This window comes from Stenella coeruleoalba (genome assembly GCF_951394435.1).
Source record: "Stenella coeruleoalba genome assembly, chromosome: 2".
In the NCBI taxonomy this organism is placed as follows: Eukaryota; Metazoa; Chordata; class Mammalia; order Artiodactyla; family Delphinidae; genus Stenella; species Stenella coeruleoalba.
In genome coordinates, this window is record NC_137147.1 from 42254055 (window position 1) to 42280875 (window position 26821).

General features: G+C 35.0%; 1 protein-coding gene across 2 annotated transcripts in view; it reads right to left on the reverse strand.

Moving 5' to 3' along the window:
• ARID4A (AT-rich interaction domain 4A) overlaps positions 1-26821 on the reverse strand; it is a 59244-nt gene that overhangs the window by 31843 nt on the left and 580 nt on the right. The window contains exons 2-11 of one of the 2 annotated variants that reach the window (XM_079912900.1): positions 26125-26181; positions 24011-24121; positions 21884-21949; positions 20771-20861; positions 12561-12640; positions 12377-12471; positions 10996-11128; positions 7698-7777; positions 5992-6068; positions 5439-5605 (exon numbers count right to left, since the gene is read on the reverse strand). In XM_079912900.1, coding sequence (XP_079769026.1) covers positions 5439-5605; positions 5992-6068; positions 7698-7777; positions 10996-11128; positions 12377-12471; positions 12561-12640; positions 20771-20861; positions 21884-21949; positions 24011-24121; positions 26125-26130 — 906 coding nt within the window. In that variant the 5' untranslated portion in view covers positions 26131-26181. Of the gene's footprint in view, positions 1-5438; positions 5606-5991; positions 6069-7697; positions 7778-10995; positions 11129-12376; positions 12472-12560; positions 12641-20770; positions 20862-21883; positions 21950-24010; positions 24444-26124; positions 26182-26821 lie in introns of those variants that run through there. The other variant, XM_079912899.1, reaches the window with a different exon arrangement.

Below are 26821 nucleotides of genomic sequence, written 5' to 3' on the forward strand. Positions count from 1 at the left end.
CTATTCAAGTGAATTAGGAACAAACAGGTTAAGGACAGGTTTGGGGGAAAAGATGAGTGCAGTCTTGCACATACAGAGTTTGAGGACTTACAAAATATGAAGAAATCCTCATTGGAATTTTAATATAAATGTCTGGAGTTAAGAAAGAGACATCTTTGATGCACATATAGATTTGGAGTCACTACATCATTTAGTTACGAAGTAAACCAGAAAAAAATGCAATGTCATGTATGTCAGGTGATTTAAGAAGGTAGGCATGTCAAAGATGCTGAATGCCTACTAAGGAGTCAAATGAAATCATGACAAAAATTTGTTGGACTTAGCACAAAAATTTGTTGGAGGTCACTGGTGACCTTAGTTAAGTTGTTTTAGGTGTGGTGGAAGTACAAGATGCACTACAGTGAATTAAGAGTGAACGGGGGGCAGGGTGGTAGTGTCAGGAAATAGAACGGTGTATATACCTCTGAGCAATCTGGCCATAAGGTGGAGGGGTTGGTGGAAGGAATCTGGACAGGTTGCTAGAAGGTTGGAAGAGATGTAAGCATGTTTTTAAAAGCTGGTAAGAAGGTTACAACACAAAGGAATAGATTAAAGATGCTGGAAAGAAAAGAGATACTTCACAGTCTAAGACAAGAAAGAAGGGAATGAGATCCAGAGCCTAAAAAGATGGACTCATCTTACAGAAGAGGACAACATACTATTAATTGTACATTAAGGGAAGGAGAGCAGGCAGGTGGGGTTTAGAGCTGGCTCCCAATTTGAAGCTCCTAGTTTCTTTCCAAAGTGAGTGGAGTGGGGGTAGCGTTGCTGGCTTAATGGAGGAGATAATGATTAGATTATAGAAACTGAGAACCGACCAATAGTATCGAAGGCCCAGTGAAATTTGTTCATCATAAAATTTAGAGTGGTACCATTCTTCTCTGTTGTGTACACTTAAACAGAAAATTTCAGAAACCACATGTCATGCCTAATATATTCATTATGTGGTAAGACACTGTTTTATAATTTCACAGAACAGTTTACAAACAACCTGCCTATAACAAATTAGTAATTCCTCCCCCCCCATTTTAAAAGGTACATATATCTTACTTTCAGTCATCAAGCTGTGGTTCACATGCTATCAAATCTAAGGTTTTAAAATCAGTCTTACTAACACAACTATAAAATACCTTTTTCTATAAGTACATTAAAATGTAGGTGTATTTGTGTGTACAAATGTGCAATCCTCATTAATCTGATGAGGTGATCCTAATTTGGTTAGAGTCTTATGCTAACACTGTGAAGAAAGGCTTTGCTAAAGACATTAGGACATTTTTGCTTGCTTATTTAACAGGCTACATTTTAAGACCTTAGCAGGTAAGTTATTACATTTGAATGCAAGCTAAAGTCTCAATTATTCAGTGAAGGTTGGCTTTATAGGGTCTGCTTACAAACACCTGATTGGCAGCTGGAGTTATTAGATATACCTAAAATACTAATATTACCTTTAAATTTTTCTGTAAATTTTATTGACTTAACAGGATTTTCCTGAGTTATCAAGCATTTACTATAGGTTTATACCCAAAGTGATCTTGAAAGATTACTAACAAATGCCTTTATGGTTGATCTACAAAAAGGCATAAATACACAAAAAACACTTGATTTAAACATTAAAAAAAAAAAACCTCACATTTCGATGAATTAAAAAGTTCAAGCACTTATGATTTTTGTAATAGGAGAATGTAATCCTAGGAATTAAATTTAACAGTGATCCCTAGAAGTTCAACGACTGGAGAAATGGGTGTCAATACTTCTAAACAAAAAAGAGCATTTCTTGGGCTTCCCTGGTGGTGCAGTGGTTGAGAGTCTGCCTGCCGATGCAGGGGACACGGGCTCGTGCCCCGGTCCGGGAAGATCCCACATGCCGCGGAGCGGCTGGGCCCATGAGCCATGGCCGCTGAGTCTGCGCGTCCGGAGCCTGTGCTCCACAACAGGAGAGGCCAAAAAATTTTTTTAAAAAAGAGCATTTCTTATAAAAATTCACTAAATTCTAATTTTCATTACTAAATATGAAATTAGAGGAGATTTTTGAAAGGGCCCAACATATAAGCCTACCTATAGCAAACCAAAAGGATAAAAGAACTAAGACTAGTTAAATTCCCACCTGGTATTCAGTCTTCTAAACATTCACCTATTTATTTTACCCTTAGACAACTCTCCTACATTCATCCAAAGTGAATATAAGTCAGGAGTAAATGAACACCTGACATCATTGTTTATGTTTACATGAACTTTTCAATCAATTTCAAAGCTCAAAAGGAAATTCAGTAATATCTTTTCTAATATAAAAATGTCCTAACAAAAGACATTTAAGTAATACCCACAAAAATATTCTCCAGAACCTTTTTCAATATAATTATCAATGACTTAAAATGTAGAGTCATCAATATAGGTAGGACCTACTTCCTGTCAGACTCTCAAGTCTCTTCCTACCCAGTAATAGTATGAAATATATTTCTTGTACTCAAATCCTGAACTACCAATGCTTAGGAATTCAAAATAATATTAAGTATAAAAGATGCTACTCCACAGTAAGTCTCAAATCTCCTGATCAAGGCTATGTTAGGGTACTCAAAGTATCAAATATAGAAACAATGTGCACTGCCCATTAGTACTGCAGAATATCTAACACTTGTATGATTCTACTGCATAAAATTTACAAACACCAAATGGCTGGCTGAAGTATTGTTACAGTGGTTTACAGAATATTATAAAAGATCTTTTTGATCATTGTCAAGCAACATTAAATCCTCATGGAAAGCATAGCATAATTACATTTTGGGAAGAATATGATCTGTAATGTAAATATAACAGCTTAGCCTCACTTATATAGTAAAGGCCTGTAATGACTAAGCCAGGTAGGCCCTGGCTTATCAGATTTTAATTCATTTTATACCATATCCATTTTTTTCCTTTGCTAAATATAGATTAAACTGCTTTTCAGTTTTACAATATATCAAATTTTTAAAAATTACTGTCCAAGACAGGTTAGAATGATTCAGCATCTAAATCTTAAATCCAAGAGCAAGAAATGCAGCTGATTTTTTTTTTTCTAAAGCAACCCAATCTCACTAAAGAAAATCTACTTGTACAGCCAGAGAAAAAGAGGAAATTAGTTTCTATTAGGTAATTCAATGAAGTATATGCATGAAAATGAATATCTGAAAAATAGTTTTAAATAATCATATAATCAATGACTACATTTTGCGATTGTGCTTTTCTTTCTTTAGTAGATGAAAAGCATCTTGGTTCACTTAATTTTAACAGTTCATAATTTAAGTAATACATTTTAAGAAGATACTATCCTTACAAAGGTCCTTACCTTTTTAAATTTCTTTACTTACTACCTGCAAACAATAGGTAACAGAGCTTGCCTCTGCTCTTCATTCTTTTTTACTAACATTTACTCACAGCTTAAACAAAACATTATGACTTTTACAAAATTAATAGCTATAATAAGACCACTATTTACTACTTACTATTTTACAGCCATACTCTCTACCCTTACTACTCAGCCTTTTTAACCCTCTTTGTTTAAAATTTCAGGTTTTTTGGGGGGGTGGGGATCAGGGAAAATGCATTTTGAAAGGGATACAAATCAAAAGTATTAGCAAAAATAAAGAGACTATGTATTTCAGTATTTGGCAATATAAGATCCTAACTTCAATGTTTCAATGTTAATTCAAAAAAAAAAAAAAAAGCAAAACCAGACTCCAACAGTTCACACCCTGAAAATGTGGCCTATTTACCCTGAAAACATATAATCTATAAATAAATACAGATAAAATACAAAAATCACATTTAATATTTAGACTTTAAATCCCAAAATTTTTCCAAACTGTCATTTTCATTTCAAACTGTATCTTATGTTTCAGAAAAATAGCCTTCATCCTCTGATATTCTAAAAATAGACTCCTACTGTCTCTTTTACATGAAACAATTACGCTTGGTTACGAGTCCTACCATATCAGCCAAATCATCAATACCTAAAATTCTTATTTAACCTCATTTCTGGCAATCAAAATGGTAATACATAAAAAAAATCTTACCTATATGCTGCATTTTCTTTCACATGTAAAATGGTTAGATTCCCCTTCTACTTAATCAGTACAGTATCTGAACATTTTTCAGTCTGACTTGCAATATTTGCTTTTCCTCTTAGGGCATAGCATCCGCAGGGTTATACAGCACTACTTACATTCTCTTCCACATAAAAATCAGACATTACATGAAAGGAAAAGAAAGACAGCCCATTTCAAAGCATCTGGCAAACCTCCATTGGCAACCCGCCAAGCCTCTGCAAAACCTTCCTGTCTTTCCGAGCATGCTCACTTAAAACCAACAGCCCGTTACTATGGCAACTCTGTAGGCAGCCTGTAAGTATGAACCGCCATTCTGATTTCAGAGTGCAAAAAGCCAAATACTGCAGGGGAAGTAAAAGGGAAGAAACACCCTATGCCCTATATCACATACAAGTACACTCATTTTGTTTCAAAAATTCTTATTTGTGTATGTAAAACAGAAACAAACATTCCACATTTTCCAAGCAAATATTTTTCATGCTCAAATAGGTCTTTTTCAGTAAACTCATTCTCTTTGTCTGCCCTGAAGCCCCTTTACCTCATAACAACCAAAACTATACTGGACAGTTTATCCCACTTGACAAAACACTGCTGAAAAAATAGACAGCAATATTCATGAAAGCAATTATGTGGTACTTCATGAATGATTTCCTACAATTACATATACATTCTTAACAACACAGTGATATTACAAAGAAAACCATTAGCACCTATAAAATACAATCTAAATCTTTTCTATGATTTATCCAACTGCCAAATGAAATATTCTTCCATTTAGATAGGATTTTTTTAATCCTCATTATCCTTGAGATACTGTGAAATGTCTGAAAGAGGTGAAATTTCAAAGTTAAGACAGACCAGACCCGTGTTCAAATCCCTGCTCTCCACATTTGAGCTGTGTCATCTTTGGAAAGTTATTTAATCTTTCTGACCCTCACTTTTCTCTCTAAAGTAGAATAATAACAGTTACTCCATCTGGAAATAATTTAAATGAGTTAACACATGTAATATACCTAAAAGTTACATTTCCTTCCTCCTTGGTTATTTGGAAAAGATGTTATTAAAAAAAAAAGTCTGCACTTGCTGCTCATTTAACGTGAAAAGTTCTTCTTTGTAATCTCTTACCCACTAAAAATTAGTTCTGATTTGCCCACTAAGCTAAAAGCCAGAAAGCTCCCCCTTCCCCAAATAAAGCTGAGCTAGAAAAAGACAGCAACAAATAATATAAAGAATCTAAACACAGGGAAAATATATGAAGGTATTATTTTTAGAGTATTGAAATGTTTTCATATGTTACAAACATGAAATTTCACCTACCATCTCTTCTTCTTCCTTTTTGGCCTCCTTTTCCTTCTCTTCATCATTTTCTTCAGCTGGGCCAACTTCATCATCACTACTGGATGACTCAAGGATTTCACTTATATCCATTTTCCAATTATCAGGAACAACTCTAGTTTTTAAGAAGATGCTTGCTTTCTGAAGCCCTAAAAATAAAAATGTACTTCAGCAGTTGTTATGGAATTAGCACCACAGAATAATACAAAGCCATGACATTCAGAGTCAGAAGATCTGGATTCAAATTCAGCTGTCATTTCTAAAATGATACAGTAAATTTGAACATATAAGTTATAATATTATATTAATGTTTATTTTTCTCTAGGCAATTCTGTCAGAAATGTTAGTGATAAAACATACAAAGAATTAAGGTCAAATACTTTATCTAGATATTAAAAAAAGGCATTAAAGAAGAGTGGATACCAACTCTAAACAGTTAAAATGGCACCAGAAAATATTCAGTCTTGCTTTTGCCACTAAATTTGCCATTTAGAGTCACATCATGAAATAATGAATTGATTCATCCTTATTTTACCTGGTTTAGCAGAGAGCTCAGATTCAGGTAGACTGAGAATGTCTACTTCCTTGATATCCTTTCTTGCTATAGAATAACTAATTATAGAGAAAAATAAATAGGAGGGAAACCATTACTAAATAAGAATTATCACTTAAAGAGTCATGTTAACACACAGAAAATATAAATCTCAAAATCAAAATTATTTTACTTATAAATTGTTTTAAAAAGACCATGTATATCCTAATCCTTAATAAAGGGCAAGAGGTAATATAGGCAAAGTTAATATCTTAATTCTAAAGATTCACATACTCAAAGCACACTAATTTGAGAGCCTCACATTTGTAATATTTCAATTTATGCAACCGTCTTACCTACAATATGGGGTAGTTTATTTATATCAGCATGGTATTTTCCTTATAGTGTCTATTTTGATCTTTCATATTTCTCAAATTTACTATTCAGTTCAGTATGAAAAATTTAATAGATGGTAACATTAAAATACTTTTATCATTGTAAGATATATTATGGTATCAAATTTTTCACAGAGAATCACAACTCAATGAATACATAATTTTACATTTTTTGGAAACAAAGCAAAGTTGAAGTGAAGGAAGGTTTCTAAAACTCTGATCTTTTTTTAAATTAATTTTTATTGGAGTTCAAAATCTGACATTTAATCAGAAAAAAAGTCAAAATAATTATTCTAGTAATATAAATTCTATTAAAAGTAAATTTCATGTTTTATAATATGAAATAGTACACATAATAAAAATAAAGAATTCTTACAATTAGGGCTTCCCTGATGGCTCAGTGGTCAAAAATCTGCCTGCCAATGCAGGGGACACAGGTTCCAGCCCTGGTCCGGGAAGATCCCACATGCCGTGGAGCAATTAAGCCCATGCACCACAACAACTGAGGCTGGTCTCTACAGCCCGTAAACCACAACTGCTGGAAGTCTGCACGCCTAGAGCTCTTGCTCCACAACAAAAGAAGCAACCGCAATGAGAAGCCCGAGCACCGCAAAGAAGGGTAGCCCCTGCTCGCCACAACTAGAGAAAGCCCGCATGCAGCAATGAAGACCCAACGCAGCCAAAAATAAATAAATAAAATAAATTAAAAAAAGAATTCTTACAATTAAAAAGAAAATCAATACTATGCTTTATTTTAAAACTTTTTAAATATTATTCTCAAATACTGTTGTTCAGTTTTTATATAAAAATTTTAGGGATTTCCCTGGTGGTGCAGTGGTTAAGAATCTGCCTGCCAATGCAGGGGACACGGGTTCGAGCCCTGGTCGGGGAAGATCCCACATGCCACGGAGCAACTAAGCCCATGCGCCACAGCAACTGAGCCTGCACTCTAGAGCCCGCGAGCCACAGCTACTGAGCCCATGTGCTGCAACTACTGAAGCCTGTGTGCCTGAAGACTGTGCTCCGCAACGAGAGAAGCCACCGCGATGAGAAGCCCGCGCACCACAATGATGAGTAGCCCCCACTCGCCGCAACTGGAGAAAGCCCGCGCACAGCAACTGAAGACCCAAGGCAGCCAAAAATAAAATAAATTTATTAAAAAAAACTTTTTTTTAAATAACCTACATTACAAAGAAGTCAAAACATATTAGGTAACAACTTCTCAGTTCATGAAATGATTAAATTTTAAAAAATAAAGTCTTGATTTCCATTTTTTTCTCCCAATGTAACACTATTAAGTGATTCATTACTCACAATTTAGAATCGATAAATGACCGAATTAAACATTGGTCTTTTTTCACTGTGATATCATCATTACAACTGGGAGATACTACCTGAAATATAAAATAAAAGCAGATTGATTACTACTTTCCCTACTCAAAGAAAGAATATATTTTTTAAAATAACAATTCTGGATCCCCTAACTTCTTGAAATGATTATATTTGACAAGAAATACGTTCATTGTCAACAGCTTCCATACCATAATAAATTTACTTACAAAAGATTGCCTTATAATTTTTCTTTAGCATATTGGCTTTCTAGATATTTAATATACACAGTCATTAGATAATAAAATGAATAATTAATGAAATATAAACCATAATGTGACCACTTTAAAAATATTAGGATTTATTCTAAGCCAAATAATAACAACTCATTTACTGTCCAAAAAACAAAATGTATGATCTATGATGAAGACATGCCATATTATTATTTTTTTTAAATGCACTTAAATCAGGATCAATTTTGAAATCTGGCTATTTGGTTAAAATAAGCACCTAAGTTCCCATTCTTACCAAGGCATGTACAATTTTTAGTATTTAAACAAGTCAGAGAAAATCTGAATGAAGAACTTTTAAATTTCTTAACTTTTAAAAATAACAAATGTCTTAACATTTGTAACTAACCAATCTCTGTATATTCTTTATAGAATTTAATATTTAAAAAACATTAAAGACTACTAATAAATTGCTGAACTGTACCTGCTCAACATTAGCCCCTCTGTGGTAATCGAGCACCAACCACAGAACTTTAGGCAATGATGGAAATGTTCTCTGTCGGCACTGACCAATATAGCAGCAATGAATCACATGGGGCTGAGCACCTGAAATGTGGCCAGTTCAACTGAGAGACTGAATTTTTAATTCTATTTAATATTAATTAAGTTACAATTTAAACTTAAATAGCCACACATGGCTCATGACTATCATATTAAACAGTGTTATGTCCAGACAATCAAAAATTCTTGGCAGTTGTATCAGCTGTTTTAACATCAGATGGTATTAAATGTTTTTTTGTTTGTTAGGTGCTGGTAATTACTAGACTAATAATATAGTTGTGTCTGCCCTCAAGGAGCTAACACTGAAATGGAAGGGTAAATACAAAAATATATACAAAAAAAACATAACAAAGGCTAAGTACAGTGATACCAACTAGGCATAAGATAAAATATCAATAAAAACACCTAGGAGGAAGATTTAACCAGACCTGGGAAGGGAAAATGTGTGGCAGCAAAGGCTAAAGGTAAGTCTTAAAGGATGAGTAGACAGAACCCAAGGCTTAATTACCTCACCTGTGAACCATTCTAATGGCCTCCAAATTGATTCCTATCACCTCCACTCCTTTCAACAACAATCCATCCACCATACCACTGCGTCATTAACATTCCTAAATATGCAGCTCAAATAATGTCACTCTTCTGCAAAATTCTATGCAGAACTATGTCCAGATTCTTTAGATGAAATTTTAAAGACCCTTCTGTCCTCAATCCAAATTATTTCCCAGTCTTCTTTCCTATTATGCCCCTATTCACATCTAATATTTAGCCAAAATGAATTCCCAGAGCAAATAGTTTCATGAACAAACCCCCTTCTTTCCTATTACTTATTCTGTTTCTTCTAAGAAAGTTCTCTAGTGAAGCTCTGCTAACTAACTTTAAATCCTTCAAGGCTCAGCTCAAAAGCTTCATGAAGGCTTTTTATTTTTTTTCTTTTTGGATTTCCTTCAAATAAATGCAAGGTCTCAGGACAAGAAGTCCTAATATTGAATGTATACTATTTTATATTACAGTTACTTGGATTATTCTCTGCAGTACACTAAAATCATCAAATGTAAGATTGAGTCTTACATTGACTCTTACTCATCTTTCATTTTATTACCTGGGAAATGATAAACCTGTTGAGTAAATAAAGGTTTTTTTTTTTTAATCTCTTGACAAATTATGACCTGAGTATTCTGAATCCAAACCCATTTACTTGTTGGCCTATACAACTGAAAGGTTCAAAGGATTTTCAGACTTTTCCTATGTGAAGTAAATCTACTACACAGGAATTGAGTAATGTATTTACATGCACATAGAAACCTAAAAAAAAAAAAAAAAAGGCCTCAGTTCTTTAAAGGAGGCTAACCTAATTTGGGAGGTATTTTGTGCCAAAATTATTATTAGAGATATAAGTGATATCAAAACTCAGAGAAGAAGGGGCATACTTATGTTAAAGTGGTTAGGGGAGAATCTGCAGGAAAGGTAGGACCTGAGCTGAGCCTTAAGACATATTTAAGAGAGGAGTAGGAAGAAGAGAAAAGGGAGATAGGTATTACCAAGTACTATTGATTCCTCTTGTGAAGTAATTCTCTTCCCCATACCTTCTCATTCCTTTCCCAAGTAAGCAAAGGTTAGTTTTCTCTACCAACCTACCCAAGATTTGCCATTTCTAAAGCTTAGGTATACCCTTCCTTTCCCTAAAACTCTTTGTCCTATTCCAGTGTCTGCACCAAAAGTTTTTTAAATTACTGTATAATATTTAACTACTACACAGTCTTTGAGATGTGTATAGTAAACTCCTTGAGGGCAATGTGTTATGTCTCATACCTCTTTCTTTTCTTAAGGAGCTTAGAGCAAAGCTGAAGTCACTGCAAATCCTTAGTAAATACTAATTGATTTAAGGGGTAAAGGACTGGAGGAGTGAAGTGTCTTACACAGGGAGCAGTTAAGAAACAGCCTAAGTAGACAGCTTACACTGAAAATGAGAAACAAACTAAAAGCTAAGGATGACCACAGATACCCATCTAAAAATGCAGAATTGATTCACTAGGCAGAGTCAGTGCCGGTTTTTTTTTTTTTTTTTTTTTTTGAGAATGGGACTATCATGATTAAATCAATGTTTTAAAATTTCTCTATAAAAGTTACTTCTAGAAAATAAGTCTGAATTTAGTAAAGAAAGCATTCAGGCATCAAGTTAAGAGAAGCTGGTGGTAGGTACTATACATCAGGTGAAAAAGGTGATGGGAACAGAGTAAACACAGACCACTGGACACATTTTGAAGGAAAAACTGAAAGATCTCAATAAATACTTGGTTACAGAGAATTAAAGAAAGGAAATAACAAAAGAAGACAGTGAAGAATGTGGGACCTGAGTAGGACTGCTCAATTTTGCAATAAAGTCCAAACTAAATTTGTGTAACACTCTCAAAATATTTTAAATGCTTTCTTAAAATCCATGTTAAACAAATACTTTAAATGGTTAATTAACTCTGCAAAGAAACCATACTTACCAAAGCAGGATACCATTCACTCTTCTCAGATGTAGATACCACACTTACAACTTTTCCTAATAATTCATCATTGAGACGTCGCTTATCTTCATCTTCCTCTTCACTACTTTCGTCTTCTTTTTCATCTTCGTTACTAAAAGTTAGAATAACTTTATCATAATCTTAACATCGACCATTTTTGATACAGTCATTACCCCAGGGTAGTAGCCTCTTCATTCAAGTCGGAATTGAAGAAATGGATACTTCCCTAGCCCTAAAGGGGTAGTCCTGCGCTGTCCATGGTAACTCTGAGTCCACTTCACTAGATCAGTGAGGACCTGGACTTAGACTCTCATGCCAACCACTGGCTGGGACAGAAAACCTATATCACCAGGAAGTATTCACTGTGCCAAATACAGTTTTAGAGATTGCCCTTCCACTTTTTATGTATGCCAGGTTCCAGATAATATAACTCTTAATTCTCCAACAGGTTAGGAAAAGATCTCACCAAACACATCAGGAGGTTTATTTAGATAACCTATCTGGATAACTAAACAATCAGACAAGGCCACAACGAGGAAAAATCTACAAAACAATTGGCCTGTACTCTTCAAAAATGTCACTGTCATGAAAAGACAAAAAAAGGCTGAGGAACTTTTCTAGATTAAAGGAGACTTAAGAACCACGTAAACTAAATGCAATGCATGATCTTGGATTGAATCCTGGAATCAGGCGATGGTATAAAGGCTATTATTGGGACAACTGGCAAAATCTGAAATATGTATTATATATTGTCAGATAATAGCATTCTATCAATGTTATCTATTCTGAATTTGATAACCATACTTCGATTATGTAAGAGAATGTCCCTGTTCTTACATAAACTATTTAGGGGTAAGAAGTCATGATGCTTGCAACTTCCTCTTAAATGGTTCAGCCAGTTAAAATTATTATTAAATAAAAAATAATTATAATATATGTATATAAAGACAGGAAATGATAAAGCAAATGTGTCAAAAAGTTTTAATAATTTAGTGAATCTGGATGATGAGTATATGAAAGTTTATTGTATTATCCTTACAATTTTTAAACTTGAAATGTTTTTGAAATAAGAAGGCTAAGAAAACACATATACGCACATAACATAGCAAAATAATCCTATCAATTAAGGAATTTGGCAAAGTAACTCAAAACAAAAATAGCCTTTTTTAAAAAGGGGTTGAGATCATTATTCCTATTACTTTGTCCAAGAATTAAGAACAAAGTCTACTCAGGGTAAAATGTCTAAAACAAGGATACAAGATGCTGTGGAAAGGCCACCCAAACAAATTTCACCACCGTAGAAAAACCACTTATTTAATGTCGTGATAATTGTAATGTTACTGTACATGAAAACACTCACACAGGCAGAGAGGACCTCCTTCCTCTGTTCGTCTTCTTTGCAATTACTGGAGTTCCAAAATGCTCTGGATTTGTTAATGGAAGCTGGTCAAGAGTCTGGATAAGAAACAGACAAATTAAATCACTTTTTGCTTCTACATTAGTAGCTGTTGTTCAATTTTAAAAGTCCATCCATGTTACCCTACCTCACTCTCAGCAAAATGTCTCTCTCCTTTTAAGCATAGTGAGGTACGTCTCAATGTTCTCTCATCACCATCATCAAACACTGCAATAGGCAGAAAATATCAGAGAATTTATGCACACTTATTGCTATTTACCTGGAGCTTAAGAACCATTGTTAGTTACGCTTCAAAACCTTTTAAAATTTACACACATTTTTCATTCTATAGATACCAAACAAACACAGGTTAAGGGCTGCCCCAAACTGCTTAAGTGTCTCCATTCACTTTTTCAATCTCTATCACTACAGAACGACCTTCTTAAACCATGAGCAACCTAGTCAAAGCACAGATATTAAATTACCTTTAATTTTAGAAGAACGAGCAAAAACCTGGTTTAAAAAAAAGAAGTAGGGGTTTCCCTGGTGCGCAGTGGTTGGGAGTCCGCCTGCTGATGCAGGGGGCGCGGGTTCGTGACCTGGTCCAGAAGATCCCACATGCCGCGGAGCGGCTGGGCCCGTGAGCCATGGCCGCTGAGCCTGCGGGTCCGGAGCCTGTGCTCCGCAACGGGGGAGGCCACAGCGGTAAGAGGCCCGCGTACAGAAAAAAAAAAAAGAAGTATTATGGGTTTTTTCGCAACAGTTATCAATGGAGTATCTCTAATGTCCAGAAACTGCCTGACTGCTCGTAATGCTGTTGGTTCATTCTACTGCTTCTACTTATTTGCATGATAACCTAATACAACAGAAGTACTGGCTGCCAAATTCTAAAGTCATAAGATTCAACTTGTTTCTTTTGCTAGAGGAGGATGCAAGAAGTTTAGAAATAAAAGTTTAAACACCAGAAAGAGAATTTTTTTAATTCTAAAAAATAAGTCATAATTGCACAGAAGCTTTCTCAAGTTTTTATTTCTACTACATTTAAAAGAAATACTACTTGGAAACTATGTGTAAATATTTCAAGAAAATGGGGGCAAGGAATTTAACAATTTACCACCAATGCTCTTCATATATCTAGCTATATATATTATTTTGATAATTTTATAGGGTTTTTTTTTAACATCTTTATTGAGGCATAATTGCTTTACAATGGTGTGTTAGTTTCTGCTTTATAACAAAGTGAATCAGTTATACATATACATATGTTCCCATATCTCTTCCCTCTTGCGTCTCCCTCTCTCCTGCCCTCCCTAAGGTTTAATTTTCTAGAAAGGTACTCTGATTTTACCATCTAATATTCACAAAGAAAATTTTTTCAGAAGATACCTGATGCCCAGCATTTTGAAAAAATAAAATACAAGAAGACAGAATCCTTACCTCTGATACTTAAAATGCATATACACATCAACAAATGTTTATATATATTATGGAAAAAGCACATACACAGGAAAGCATACATAAACAAAAGTGATTATTATTTTAAGATTTAATCCTAATTTTTATAATTCTACATGTTTTCCAATTTTTTAATATTTTTCCAATTTAACAGAATATATTAATGTTAAGAAAGGAAAATTCTACATTATCTTGATTTAATATCTTAAAATCTTTACCTTGTTACCTATATAATTACAATCCTGAATTTTTTTTAAAGGGCTGCTTTATTAGCAAAAACTTTGCCTTTGAATCATAAACTTTTTTCACAGTAGAAACTTAACTATGTAAGAGTACTCAACTTCTTCAATATTTATCCACCTCAGTCAGTTCCTTCTCTTAGACTAAAGACACCTAGTTTAGGTTCTCTTACATGCAGGAGACAATGCAGAGAATATTAAAAGCTCCTGGTGCACATATTTAAAGAACCATAATAATTCCGCAAAATCATCTGTGTTATACACTGTCAATGATGCAGAAATTAATGACCACCTGCAGACACAATGACAGGATGAAACACAACATCCTCCAACAATTACATCACCAATCTACACTTGATTAACACTGCTTTAAACATTTGTATCACAATTATGATTTATATGGTGTCATCGAGTCTGATAAACCACTGCTCTTTGAAAAATTCAAAATCATGAAATTATCATACCAAACTTAAAATAATTTTTCATGTTATTATTAATGTCCATAAGTATGCTAAAGAATAAAACTTAAAAGTTCCAATTTTCCTTAATGCCTACAATAGCAAAGACGGTGACACTGGACACGCACATATACACTATATACACCACATTTAAGTGGTAGAGATGTGAGGAAGGAAAATGAGACTATAAGACAAATCACTAATATCAAATTTACGCAACAAAATCTTTTCCACAAGGTTTTATTATTAATCAATGGCAGCCCCAAATCAAAATGCTCTGATGAGAAATTTCAACAATTTAACATTCTGAGTTCTTGTTTTTCTAAAATATTCACCTTGAAAATATATCAGATTTTTGAAGGAAAAAATTAATCTCACTTCAACACAATTTTACCATGGTTAGAAATAAGGTAAGGACCAAAGTCAATTGTGGTACAAATAAGCGTTTTACATTTTTTCACAGGAACCGAACCCCTTCCAACTTCAAGTGAACAAAGAGAAACAGAATTTTCTCTGTTTCTCTTAAAAAATATTTTTAAGAATTTTTTTTAATTCATAAAACTATACAAAGGTATGTATTTGAGTACTTTATACAAGTTTGTTGAGCCATATAACTTCTCAAGATTTTCTGAAAGACAAACAGAAAACTTGACAACATAGTGGACCTATTTAATCATGACATCCCTGATTATCAAAATCATTAAGAAGTTCCATCTAGGGCTTCCCTGGTGGCGCAGTGGTTAAGAATCCGCCTGCCAGTGCAGGGGACACTGAATTGAGCCCTGGGCTGGGAAGATCCCGCATGCCGCGCAGCAACTAAGCCCACGCGCCACAGCTACTGAGCTTGTGCTCTAGAGCCCACAAGCCACAACTACTGAAACCCGCGCACCTAGAGCCCGTGCTCCGCAACAAGAGAAGCCACCACAATGAGAAGCCCGCACACTGCAAGGAAGACCCAACGCAGCCAAAAATAAATAAATAAATAAATAAAATAAATTGATTAAAAAAAGTTTCCTCGGGCTTCCCTGGTGGCGCAGTGTGAGTCCGCCTGCCAATGCAGGGGACACGGGTTCGTGCCCCAGTTCGGGAAGATCCCACATGCCGCAGAGCGGCTAGGCCCGTGAGCCATGGCCGCTGAGCCTGCGCGTCCCGAGCCTGTGCTCTGCAATGGGAGAGGCCACAACAGTGAGAGGCCCGCATAACGCAAGAAAAAAAAAAGTTTCCTCTAGGGAATTCCCTGGCAGTCCAGTGGTTAGGACTCTGCACTCTAACTGTCAAGAGCCTAGGTTCAACCCCAGGTTAGGGAACTAAGATCTCACACGCCATGCGGTGCGGCCAAAAACAAAAAGTTTCCTCTGTAACTTCCATGTTAGAAATATCATCTTAAAGAACACATAATTTGAAGGCATTGAACACTGACTCTAGCATTTTGATAAGAGTGAAATAATTAACTGGTGTGTGTATAGTATATTAAGCTTATTTTTGGTTCAAGGTGTATACTACAGCACGCCAAGAGAAAAAAAGTCAGAGTATAAGGGTTTAGTAATTATAAGATATGAAATGTCTTATACTTGCCAAAAATGGCATTTGAATAGATCATTCACTGAGTGCAAGAGAGCAGATACTACAAAAGTTGTATCTCTGTTAGTATATTACATAAAAATTCTAAAACCTAATTTGAGGACAATGACAAAGCTAAGACTCTCTCTATAACATTAATCGTACTAGACAAAATAATGCTAATGGAAACAAAGACTGACCCTAAACTGTTAGAATTCAAAGAAACAAAAGTAAAAGGGATCTAATCTAACTACTAAATACAAAAGATTTACCTGTTATCATAGCACTGTTAGATGCTGGAGAATAATAAGATAATAACAACAGTAAATTAACTTTATCTATCCAAAGATATAATTGGCTATTACTTATTAAGCTTCTACTATGCCCTAATCCTCACAGCAGACTCTACAGGGTCGGAATCACTATCTTCCTTTTATAGATAAAGAAATTGAGAATTAGAAGGTTCATCTATGAGCTACAATTTAGTTAAGGGGGGATCAAAATGAATTAACAAACAGGTAAGAAACAGAGGCATAAAATGAACATTGGGAAGAGAGTTTAAGAATTCTAACTTGATAAACAACAAGGTCCTACTGTATAGAACAGGGAACTATATTCAATATCCTGTGATAAACCATAATAGAAAAGAATATTAAAAAGAATGTATACATATGTCTAACTGAATCACTTTGCTATACAGCAGAAATTAACACAACACTGTAAATCAACTATATTTCAATAATAAAAATTAATTTTTTTAAAACCCTCAAACTTTATCTTGTTAATAAACAAAAAACTGACAAAAAAAAGAATTCTGACTTGGTGAAAATAAGTATTATTGTTATATCTGCTTATATCGGTAACAATTAACAAAACATTTCACGTGATACAGTAAAAACTTTAAAATTAAAAATATATGCATACCCTAGGTAAAACCAATAGTTCTGTTGCTCATAAAATCATCTGTGATAACTATAGAAGCCCCTCAGCAGCTAAGATCAAAAACTTCAGGAATCTGGAAATTTAAGAAATTAACATTCAAATGTATAATTATGTTAACAAAATATCATGAGATGTTAAGTCTTACAGAAGGCTATTTAAACAATGGGTTAAAGCCTATCACAGGACTAAATAGATTTGTTACTTAGTACTTTTTTTCTTAATGAATGATTTTCTAGTCAGGGGAATAACCATTTGGCTTTGAAAACATTTTGTGGTTGATTCTGGTTATAACAACATTTGTCATAAGCAGTTCTAATCAAATTAAAAGCCTTATAAGCCTACAGTACATTCTACAAAAGTCAGTCCATTCACCAGGTTAATGTAACCCTCCTCTACTCCTTTAACTTAGAATTTCCATGAGATCTGATCAAACTGATGTGCAAAATAATAAGAAGGTATGAAAAAAATCCAGAAACTTAAAAAGCATTTGTCACAATATATCAATGATCGAAAATATTTTAGTGTTAAACTTGATATATGATGTGTTTATGTACATTTATATATAAATTATTTAAATTAAAAGCAACTTTCTCCTTTACATTTTTCTTATTTTTCAAATACCATGTGTTATTTTTATATTCTAACAAAGCAAAAGAAAAACAGTTTTAGAATGTCTTACTGACAGTTATATTTGTCAGGAATTAAAGGCAACATTCAAGTGGAGATATGAATTCTAATCCCAATTTTGGTATCTTCTGAATGGCTGGACAGATAACAATATACTTCCATACATTACAGATTCCTTATCTTTAATGCAAGCAAAAGAACTGCCAAATGAATAAGCTACTAGGAAGCATTGTTTTATGATAGGAAGGGGAAATATTTCAAAGTCTCAAAAAACATAAAAATCCATGAACTGGTGCTATTTGTTGTTCAACACTGGAGGGCAAGGTATTATTAGATTTTTTTTAATTAAGTTATATTAGATCCATAATCTTTTTCAAAATTGATCATTCAGCTATAATATGAAAAATTAATACCTATATTATATAAGGAGTTAATAACAGTTTCTCAGATAACTTTTGATCACTGATAATTATAACTCCTATTTAATCCAAATCAGCAGTATGGTATCCCCTTTTGTTTCATTTTTAAGAGCCTGACATAATTTCAAGTTCTTTTAAAATCAAAAAACATCAAGACCATTAACAATACTTTGAATACTTTCTGATTCTACCTATATAACACTTTGCTAGGAATTAGAAATCAAGAAAAAATCCAGAAAAGAGCAATTAAGTCGTCACTCAATTAAAGAAAATTATAGAAAGTTCGCGACCTGTGAGAGATCACACATTTTATTTTGCCATCTTTTAATAAGGATCATTCTTTATGTGGCCTACATCCTTCAACACCTAAACATTCTTTATAGCAGAGTGCTATAAAGAGAATAAGAGAATATACTTAATTCTCTTAATACTTACGAGAATAGTGCCTCTTAATACTTAATACTCTTAATACTTAAGAGAATAGTGCCTCTTAACATCTTAAAATTTTTTGGTCACTGTCTCTCATTACACAGATGCAAAAATTTTAAGTATTTTGGATTCTTCTCCCCTAATTGGTCTCTGTTTCTACAAATGTGGTCTGTTTTTCTAAGTGTGTACTAACTGCATTAGATTCAGCCAATGTGCTTATAAAACAGATTCTTGGGTTGCCATCCCAGACCTACTAAATTAGAGAGATTTGGGGTCCTCAAATCCTTTTTTTTTCAAATGAGCACCAAGTGATTCTTATGTACATTAATGCTTAATATATGAACCATATGCAATTAAGATTCTAAGCTCTTTGAGAACAAGAATTATACAATTTCTTCTGTTATTGTCTATCAAAGAAAATCACCACAAAGAATGCTAAGTAGCAACTAGTTTTCATCAATACTAAAGTGCCATTCAGGTAAAGGACAGAGATTGCTATTCATAAATGAAGGATTATTCTGGGGTGCAGAAAATCCAAAATGTGAAAACCTGAAAAGTATTGCTGCGGCAGAAGTGTAAGCATTACATCAGGAAAACTTCACAAGTATTGTGAATGTAACCTTGATATTGGACACCAAACAGGATGCATGTTAGTATTCAAACATGCATCATATTATTTCCCATGAGTCTGCACACATCAACTCCTGTAATTTTTACCACTGCTTTGTTTAATACAGCAAAATTGTATCCACTTAAAATCTAACAGTTAAGTTTAAGCTTAGTTTTTAAATCTCTAACAACTATCAACAGTTACAATTAAGCCTCCTAAAAATATATAGTTCAGGGCTTCCCTGGTGGCGCAGTGGTTGAGAGTCCGCCTGCCGATGCAGGGGACAGGGGTTCGTGCCCCGGTCTGGGAAGATCCCACATGCCGCGGAGTGGCTGGGCCCGTGAGCCATGGCCGCTGAGCCTGCGCGTCCCGAGCCTGTGCTCCGCAACGGGAGAGACCACAACAGTGAGAGGCCCGCGTACCGCCAAAAAAAAAAAAAAAAAAAAATATATATATATATATATATATATATATGTATAGTTCAGAATAATAGCACTATTGTGAACCAACACCAACTTGTAGGAGGTCTAAGAATAAAAATGGTTAGAAAATATTAGGTACATACAGCACATTGCTACTACTAATAGAAGCCACAGAGTAAGACACAGGAAGTACAATTTTCAACCAAAGCGTGTTCTTCACAGCTTTGAGCATCAACTACAGATGAATGATGTTTACCCAAAGCAACAAATCAAGTAAACTAAAAATAAACCTAAAGGGTCATTTCTTTACCTTCTGCAAGGAAACCACAACACTATAATTATATCTTTTATACCAAGACATAAATGTAAAAACCAAATAATGCTATAGATGTTCAGTGTAAAGCCAACGATTGGATGTTACCCACAGGACTGTGTAGTCTGAAAGTAATGAGAGGAGACTTGGAAATCTTAATTATTGCTATTCTCATCAACATAATGACAGCAACAATATAGGTACTACATTTAGGTTTTCATTTACATGCACTGTGACACTTGTTGCTACTCACTACAGTAAAGTTTTTTAAAGCCAGTATAAGCTTATGCATGAAATGTTAAGAATGAATTCACATTAGCAGCATATGTATCTTTCGTGAAAGGTGTTACTAAGAGAGTCCTGACTGCACTGAAAATCAAAAATTAAGCTATGATCACCTAGGCTTGAATCTACTCTGGCCCAAATTTTTTTAGTCTGTAAATTCTGTGGTAATATCTATAGCACCCTTATATAGAATAGGCAGCAATACAAAAAAAGACTGCAACTATGCAATTTTAATTGTAATTCCAGAAAAAGTTTAAAAGTCTGATGACTTACAATACTAAGTTGTATTGACTTTTCTAACGCAAGAAAAATAACCATATAATTTAACTTTCTTGAAGGGAAATATCAAGATAACCTAAAAAAGAAGTACATTCTTGGATGAAATAGCCATAAGTGGCCAAGTTACTATAAAGAGATAATTGGTTTTTTTTTTTACCATCAGGGTGTCATTAAAATTTTAGCTGTCTATATCAAGTAAATTGACAGGAAAGAATACATATTTCTCTGCCAAGGTAATGATTCAATGAATTTACAAAACAGAGAGATAGATATGAAACCCGCAAATTAAATCCTCTATATTAAATTACCTAACTACCTACCCACAGTATACCAACTAGCATCTGTCAACTTGCTGATAACAGCTTCCTGAAAGGATCCATCAGATGTCCTTGTTTCAACAATGGCTCCAACCTAAAACAAAAAATCGAAATTTCATCACCAAATTTAAACAAACAAACCAAATCACTCGTACCAACTATATGACCTGGGTTAAAAAAATATATCTATTTATGGTAATTATACCTTACATTGGCTTAGATCTTTATCATTTATAGTGTTCATACATTTACCATGCAATTCAAGTCTCAAAATGCTTAGGCTTAAGTAAGATAGCTATTATTACCCCTATTTTACGTGTTGGAAATTGTGGTTTAGGAAGACAGAATAATTTGCAAAGAGTCCAGGATGAGAACCCAGTCTTTTAAGTCTCATTTCAGAGCTTTTTTTTACTACATGATACTGCCTTCAAGAAAATTGTGGAATGTAAGAACCAAAACACCATAGGACAGCAAAAACAGCTTCAATTTTCTTTCATGTAAATATTGAATATTGGATTCAGCATTTGTATTTAAGGGACCTTTTAGATAAAGGTTCACCTGGAGAGAGAGGGATGGACCAGTTGACCTTCTTTCAGCTTCCAGACCTTTGTATATCAGATATTAACCGAAGTGGTACTCTGACATAATGAAGATTTATAACATAAACAAATGGCCAGAAATGGATGGAAAACATAATGTAGGTATTCATTAAATTGAACTATTAAGTCAACATAGTTTACTTGGTAAGTTAGAAAAACAGAAGATTCAGACTTATGATACTGGTATATTACACTTATCAAGCTAAACACCTGTGGCAACAATATGAAAAACAAAATGTAGTATTCAGTCCAAGAATTCAAAACAAAAGGTAGCTGAAACTCATGTCCACATATATTAAATTATCCTTCTGTAAGATGTTTAACATTCTTTAACTAAGGATACAGCCATTGTAATATTGTAATTTATACTAACTCTACAACACCTTATTTGTAATTTTGTTTTCTGATTAACATTTTTTAACATTTTAAAAGTGTATCTACAAATATAAAATCCAATAAATCACTGTATGAATTTACGATTCATCATTTCAGATTGTAAACTGTACAAAATACGTACTCTTAAAGGACCTTTTACTTGGTCATCTTGCACCAATTGTGTAGTATTATCCTGTTTCAGGAGTACCTAAAAAACATTTTTGCACAATAGTTTGCATGTTACTTTTAAAACAGTACATTTATGGTAATACTGTAACAAAAATGTCTTTATACTTTCTTAGCATCCTGGAGTTACCTCTGGTATAATACTTATTCCATTGTATTTACATTTATTGTCCCTCTCACTAACTGTGAGCTCCTTGAGGGCTGGAGTCCTCCTTCTCACTATATCTCCAGCAGTTAGCAAGTGTCAATACATATCACAGGCACTTAATAAATGTTTGCTGAATTGACTATAGAAGGTTTATAATCTGTAGTGATTATTGTAAAACCTTAAAATGGCCTTCATTGCTTTTTATCAACTAGTCATAAAGGTTCCGTCGCCAAGTATATTTAAAAAAAAACAGCATCAAACTTTATTGCCTACATGCAAGGTAAACAAATTAAAACCAGAAGTCTTCTGGTCCTTTATAAAGTAAACCTAAATAATAATCTGATATGCAATTCAGTCACAAATAAGTGCTCCCTTCTACTACAGATCCTCCCACATATATAAGGTAACCTGCTCTATTAAGAGAGAGGGAGAATGGGAGAGGGAGACGGAAAGGAAGCATGTACCCAAATAAGGGGAAACTTCAAATTCTAGGTAATTTATGTATAAGACCTCCCCAGACAATCACTGTATTGATTTTAAATTAAATAAATTAATCTACAAAGAGCCACAATACTAACAAAAAGTTAAAATTCTCAAAGAATTCCAAGTAAATATTTAGTAAGGAAATCCTGTATAGCTGACATAGTAAAAAGGCTATATGAAACAAGGAAGAAATGAATGTCAAATGATATCCTAAGAATACTCGAAGAAAAGTTTCACCAGCAGATGGAAATTTAAACAGAAAGTTTATAATAATCATAGATAAATCTATTTGTCTACCACACAAATCACACTCCTCTAGTTTAATGGTTCTCAAACTTCAACATGCATCAGAAACACTTGAAGGGCTTGTTATAACACAATCATAGGACCCCATCCTCAGTGTTTCTGACTCAGTTTGTCTGGGGTGGGGGCCTGAGAATTTGCATTTTAAACCAGTTCTCAGGTGAGACTGATGCTGCTGGTCCTGGGTCCACTGTTCACTTATTCATTCAACACATTCTGAGCGCCCCCTGTTTATAAGGCACTGCTCTAGGTATTGTGAACAGAACAAAGCAAACATTTCCTCCTTCCAGGGTGCTTAATTTTTGTAGGAAAGGATCACATATGTAAGTGAAAAGCAAATTGCAAAACTGAAAGTACAGAATGATCCAATGATAATAATAACATCAACACTGTTACTGAAAGGCACAGCACAAAATTTGGTAGAACACATAAAGGCTCTTTGGAGTAATATTACAGAGGACCTCCATGAACTTCATTATACAGTTCCACAATGTTAAAAAGTTTATAATAAGCATGGATTACCTTTGTAGTCTAAGTAACTAAGATTATTAAAAGCATTTATATAGAAAAATTACTAGGAGTAAACACAAAATGATAATAGTAGGATTTCTGAGGTCAACTATGGCTTTTAATCCTTCAGTACTTTTCTGTACTTCCAAATATTGTACAGCAATCAATAACTTTTTTTATGGTCACAAAAGCATCTTAAAATTATCTTAGGATAAAATTCTTAAGTCATTTTTATCGCTGTCTTGAAATGATAATTCCCACTGTTTTGTTTTTAGTAATCTATTGTTTTTTCTAATCACTTGAAATCATCGCTACCTGAATAATATGAAAGGAGAGAAAATAGATTATAGCCTAAGTAAGCATGCTACCGCAAACAGGAAAGATCCAAATGATGGGAAGTATCATGAGTATGGTATTTCATGGAAGCACTTGGAATAATTTCTCATCTTGAGTTCTTTATTTCCCAATTCTTAATGTGCTTTTCCTATAGTTTTGTATATAACAGTGCTTTCACATAGTAATGATTCCCGAAGTGAAGTAATAGTTCAGTAAATAAAATGTTGATTTGTAGTCTCCGAATTCCATCCCTAACTCTCTTCAATCGAGTTAATAAAGCTGTTCCATTAAAAAAAAAATTACCTTAACTTTTACCAGCCTTTTCACAGTCTTAATTTTTGCCTCACAGAAGGCACCTCGGTACTTGGCACTGACATCAGTTCCCACTGTCAGGTAGGCAGGCTCATCCGCCGCCTGATGAAAGGAACATACAATATGAATGTCACTACTATTTTCCCCTACTCCAACCCCAAGTCCCATCAAAAGGTTCTGTATTTCAAGTAATAAGAACATTAACATTATTTGCTTATTAGTATCATTGATAATTTGAAAAATATCCCTAAAGCACTTTATTAGCAATCCTTTACTTTATAAACTATATCGCGAAAACATAAAACAATTTAAATTGTAACTAGAAAGTATCAGTAGGAAATATAATGTTTTTTCATTCAGATACAAAATGATTCAACAATTTTATAATATATTTAAGAAATGAAAAAATTTAAAAATCCAGAAAAGGTATATTTATTTTAAGTGTCTCATAAAACTTTAAGTTAGTCAGTTATGGCCTCTTGAAATTTTGTTTTCAAATTAAAAGAAATATTGCTATTAAAATTAACACTAACAAATACATAATTAAATGTGTTTTGTTTTGTTTTGTTTGCGGTACGCGGGCCTCTCACTGTTCTGGCCTCTCCCGTTGCGGAGCACAGGCTCTGGACACGCAGGCCCAGCGGCCATGGCTCACAGGCCCAGCCGCTCCGCGGCATGTGGGATCTTCTCCCAGACCAGGGCATGAACCCGCGTCCCCTGCATTGGCAGGCGGACTCTCAACCACTGCACCACCAGGGAAGCCCAAATGTTTATTAATATAGCTACATAAAGGCAACTGTTTTTGGATACATAATAACTGTACAGACAATAAATGAAGCCTTTTGATAAGGAGAGCATTTAGAAAAATCATTGGCTAAAAGCTGCATTTTAAAGCTTTAAATCTAAATTAACTGATGAATGCAGAGATGTGAACTGAGGGTAGCTGTACCTAGTTTATCAATATTAATCTTCTTGGTATATTTAAAAAAAAAAAGTTTCACAAAGAAATACCTACTTTTAGCAAATGTCCGTGATCAGAATGATACATGGAAAGATGTGAGAAATTTCACTCCACCATTCATTTTAATCTTGACAGTAACAGAATGACTGCTATCTCAATCTGTCATTTTAAGAATATTTTCCAAAAGTTAAGTGTATTCATAAAAGCTCAACTCAACAATGCTAAGTGCAAAGGTGACAGTGTACACTTTAGAGAAATACTTTCAAGTAGAAAATGATTTTTCATTAAGTTTTCCCAACTAACATTAAAGAAGGTACACTGTCATTTCAAGGAGATAAGAAAGCAAGAGGAAGTTTGGGAAAATCCTGTATTTCAGAGCTTAATACACTGAAAGAGTAAATGAGTAAGGAATCAAGTTTAAAGTTAGTGCATTTACGAATAACGCAAATTGAAAAGAAATACTTTTTGCAAATAAATATCTGACCTGAAACATTCAATGCCACGGAACTGCAGGATGTTATACCTTCCTTTCCCTTTAAACATCACATACGATGTTTGCAATATTTGTTGTCTTCAGAAGAATTTTTTTTAGGTTGGATATACATTTAAAATATTTACTGAACTAAAATTAAGTATTATTAGTTATAATAATAATATATAATAATACTTAGTTTTAGTTCACCTTCAAATATTTTACCCACAAAATTTCACTTTATCCCCAGAAGAAATGGTATCTCCCTTACACAATCCACACATTCCTTCCTTAGAAAATCGCATTGGCACTGGAGAAGGAAAAAAAAAAAAAATCAAAAAATCCCCCAAAGAACCAAAGCAGGACAAAAGCTTTACTTCTGCAAAGGTCGCTGCCAACACAGGAAGTGTTTAAAAATACTAGCCCAATGGACAACAATGGAAAGGCTGCAGCAGCCTTTCCAAAGTGCTAACTGCTTCGGAGAGGGGCCCAACTGACCGCATTTAGACACAATGATCATCTCTCACCCATTCAACACGTCCTCATTTTCAGAAAGCGCTGCTCAGCAGACGAATCAATTTTGAGTAGCCAAAAAATGACATTCCATAGCACTGGCCTCACGACAGTCAGTGTCCAGGGCACGAGGTTCCGAGCAGCGTCGACTCTACTTACCTTCATTTTCACTGGTGATCTGTGGGGTTCCAGCTCAACGAGCTATCTTCTCCGTCGCTGGAACCAAGGGGAGGGGAAAGACAGGCACAGAATCAGTCAACGAGGGGAGCGACCCAGGGAAAGAAAGTAAACAAATGCCAGCGGGGAGGGGCAGAACCCTCACCAGGGAAGGGATAAGATCCCCTCCGAGGGCAGCCAGGACGCAGGAGCCGAGGGGGTGGCAAGAACCCCACGGGCGCCAAAGGGCAGTGGGTTCCGCCGCGGAGTTCGCCAGCGGCCCACCGCGCCCCCGCCTCGCTCGCCACTTTGACCCGGAATGCTCAACTCAGAGCCCCAGGACGGGTCGCTCTGGAGAAGGGCAGGGCGCCGTTTGGGCTTCCCCGGGCCCCCCACAGGCGCGGTCGCCGAGCTCAGCCGCCCCCCGGATACCCCGACTTCGGCCCGCGCCCCGCCTCCGCCGATCGGCCCCCTCCGCCCGCCCCGGGCCCGCGGTGGCGGCAGCGGAGTGTCACGGCGCCATTGCTCTCCTTCCTTTCCTCTGCACCATATCAGAAAGGAGAAGCACTTCTTCACCCGAAGGGGCAGGGGCCGTGGCCTTCAGCCCCGAGGCGCGCGAGGGAGGGAAGACCCGCGAGGGGAAGAAGGCTGGGGGGGCGGAGAGAAGGAGGGGAGGTGGCCCGGACAGGGTGTGGGAGGG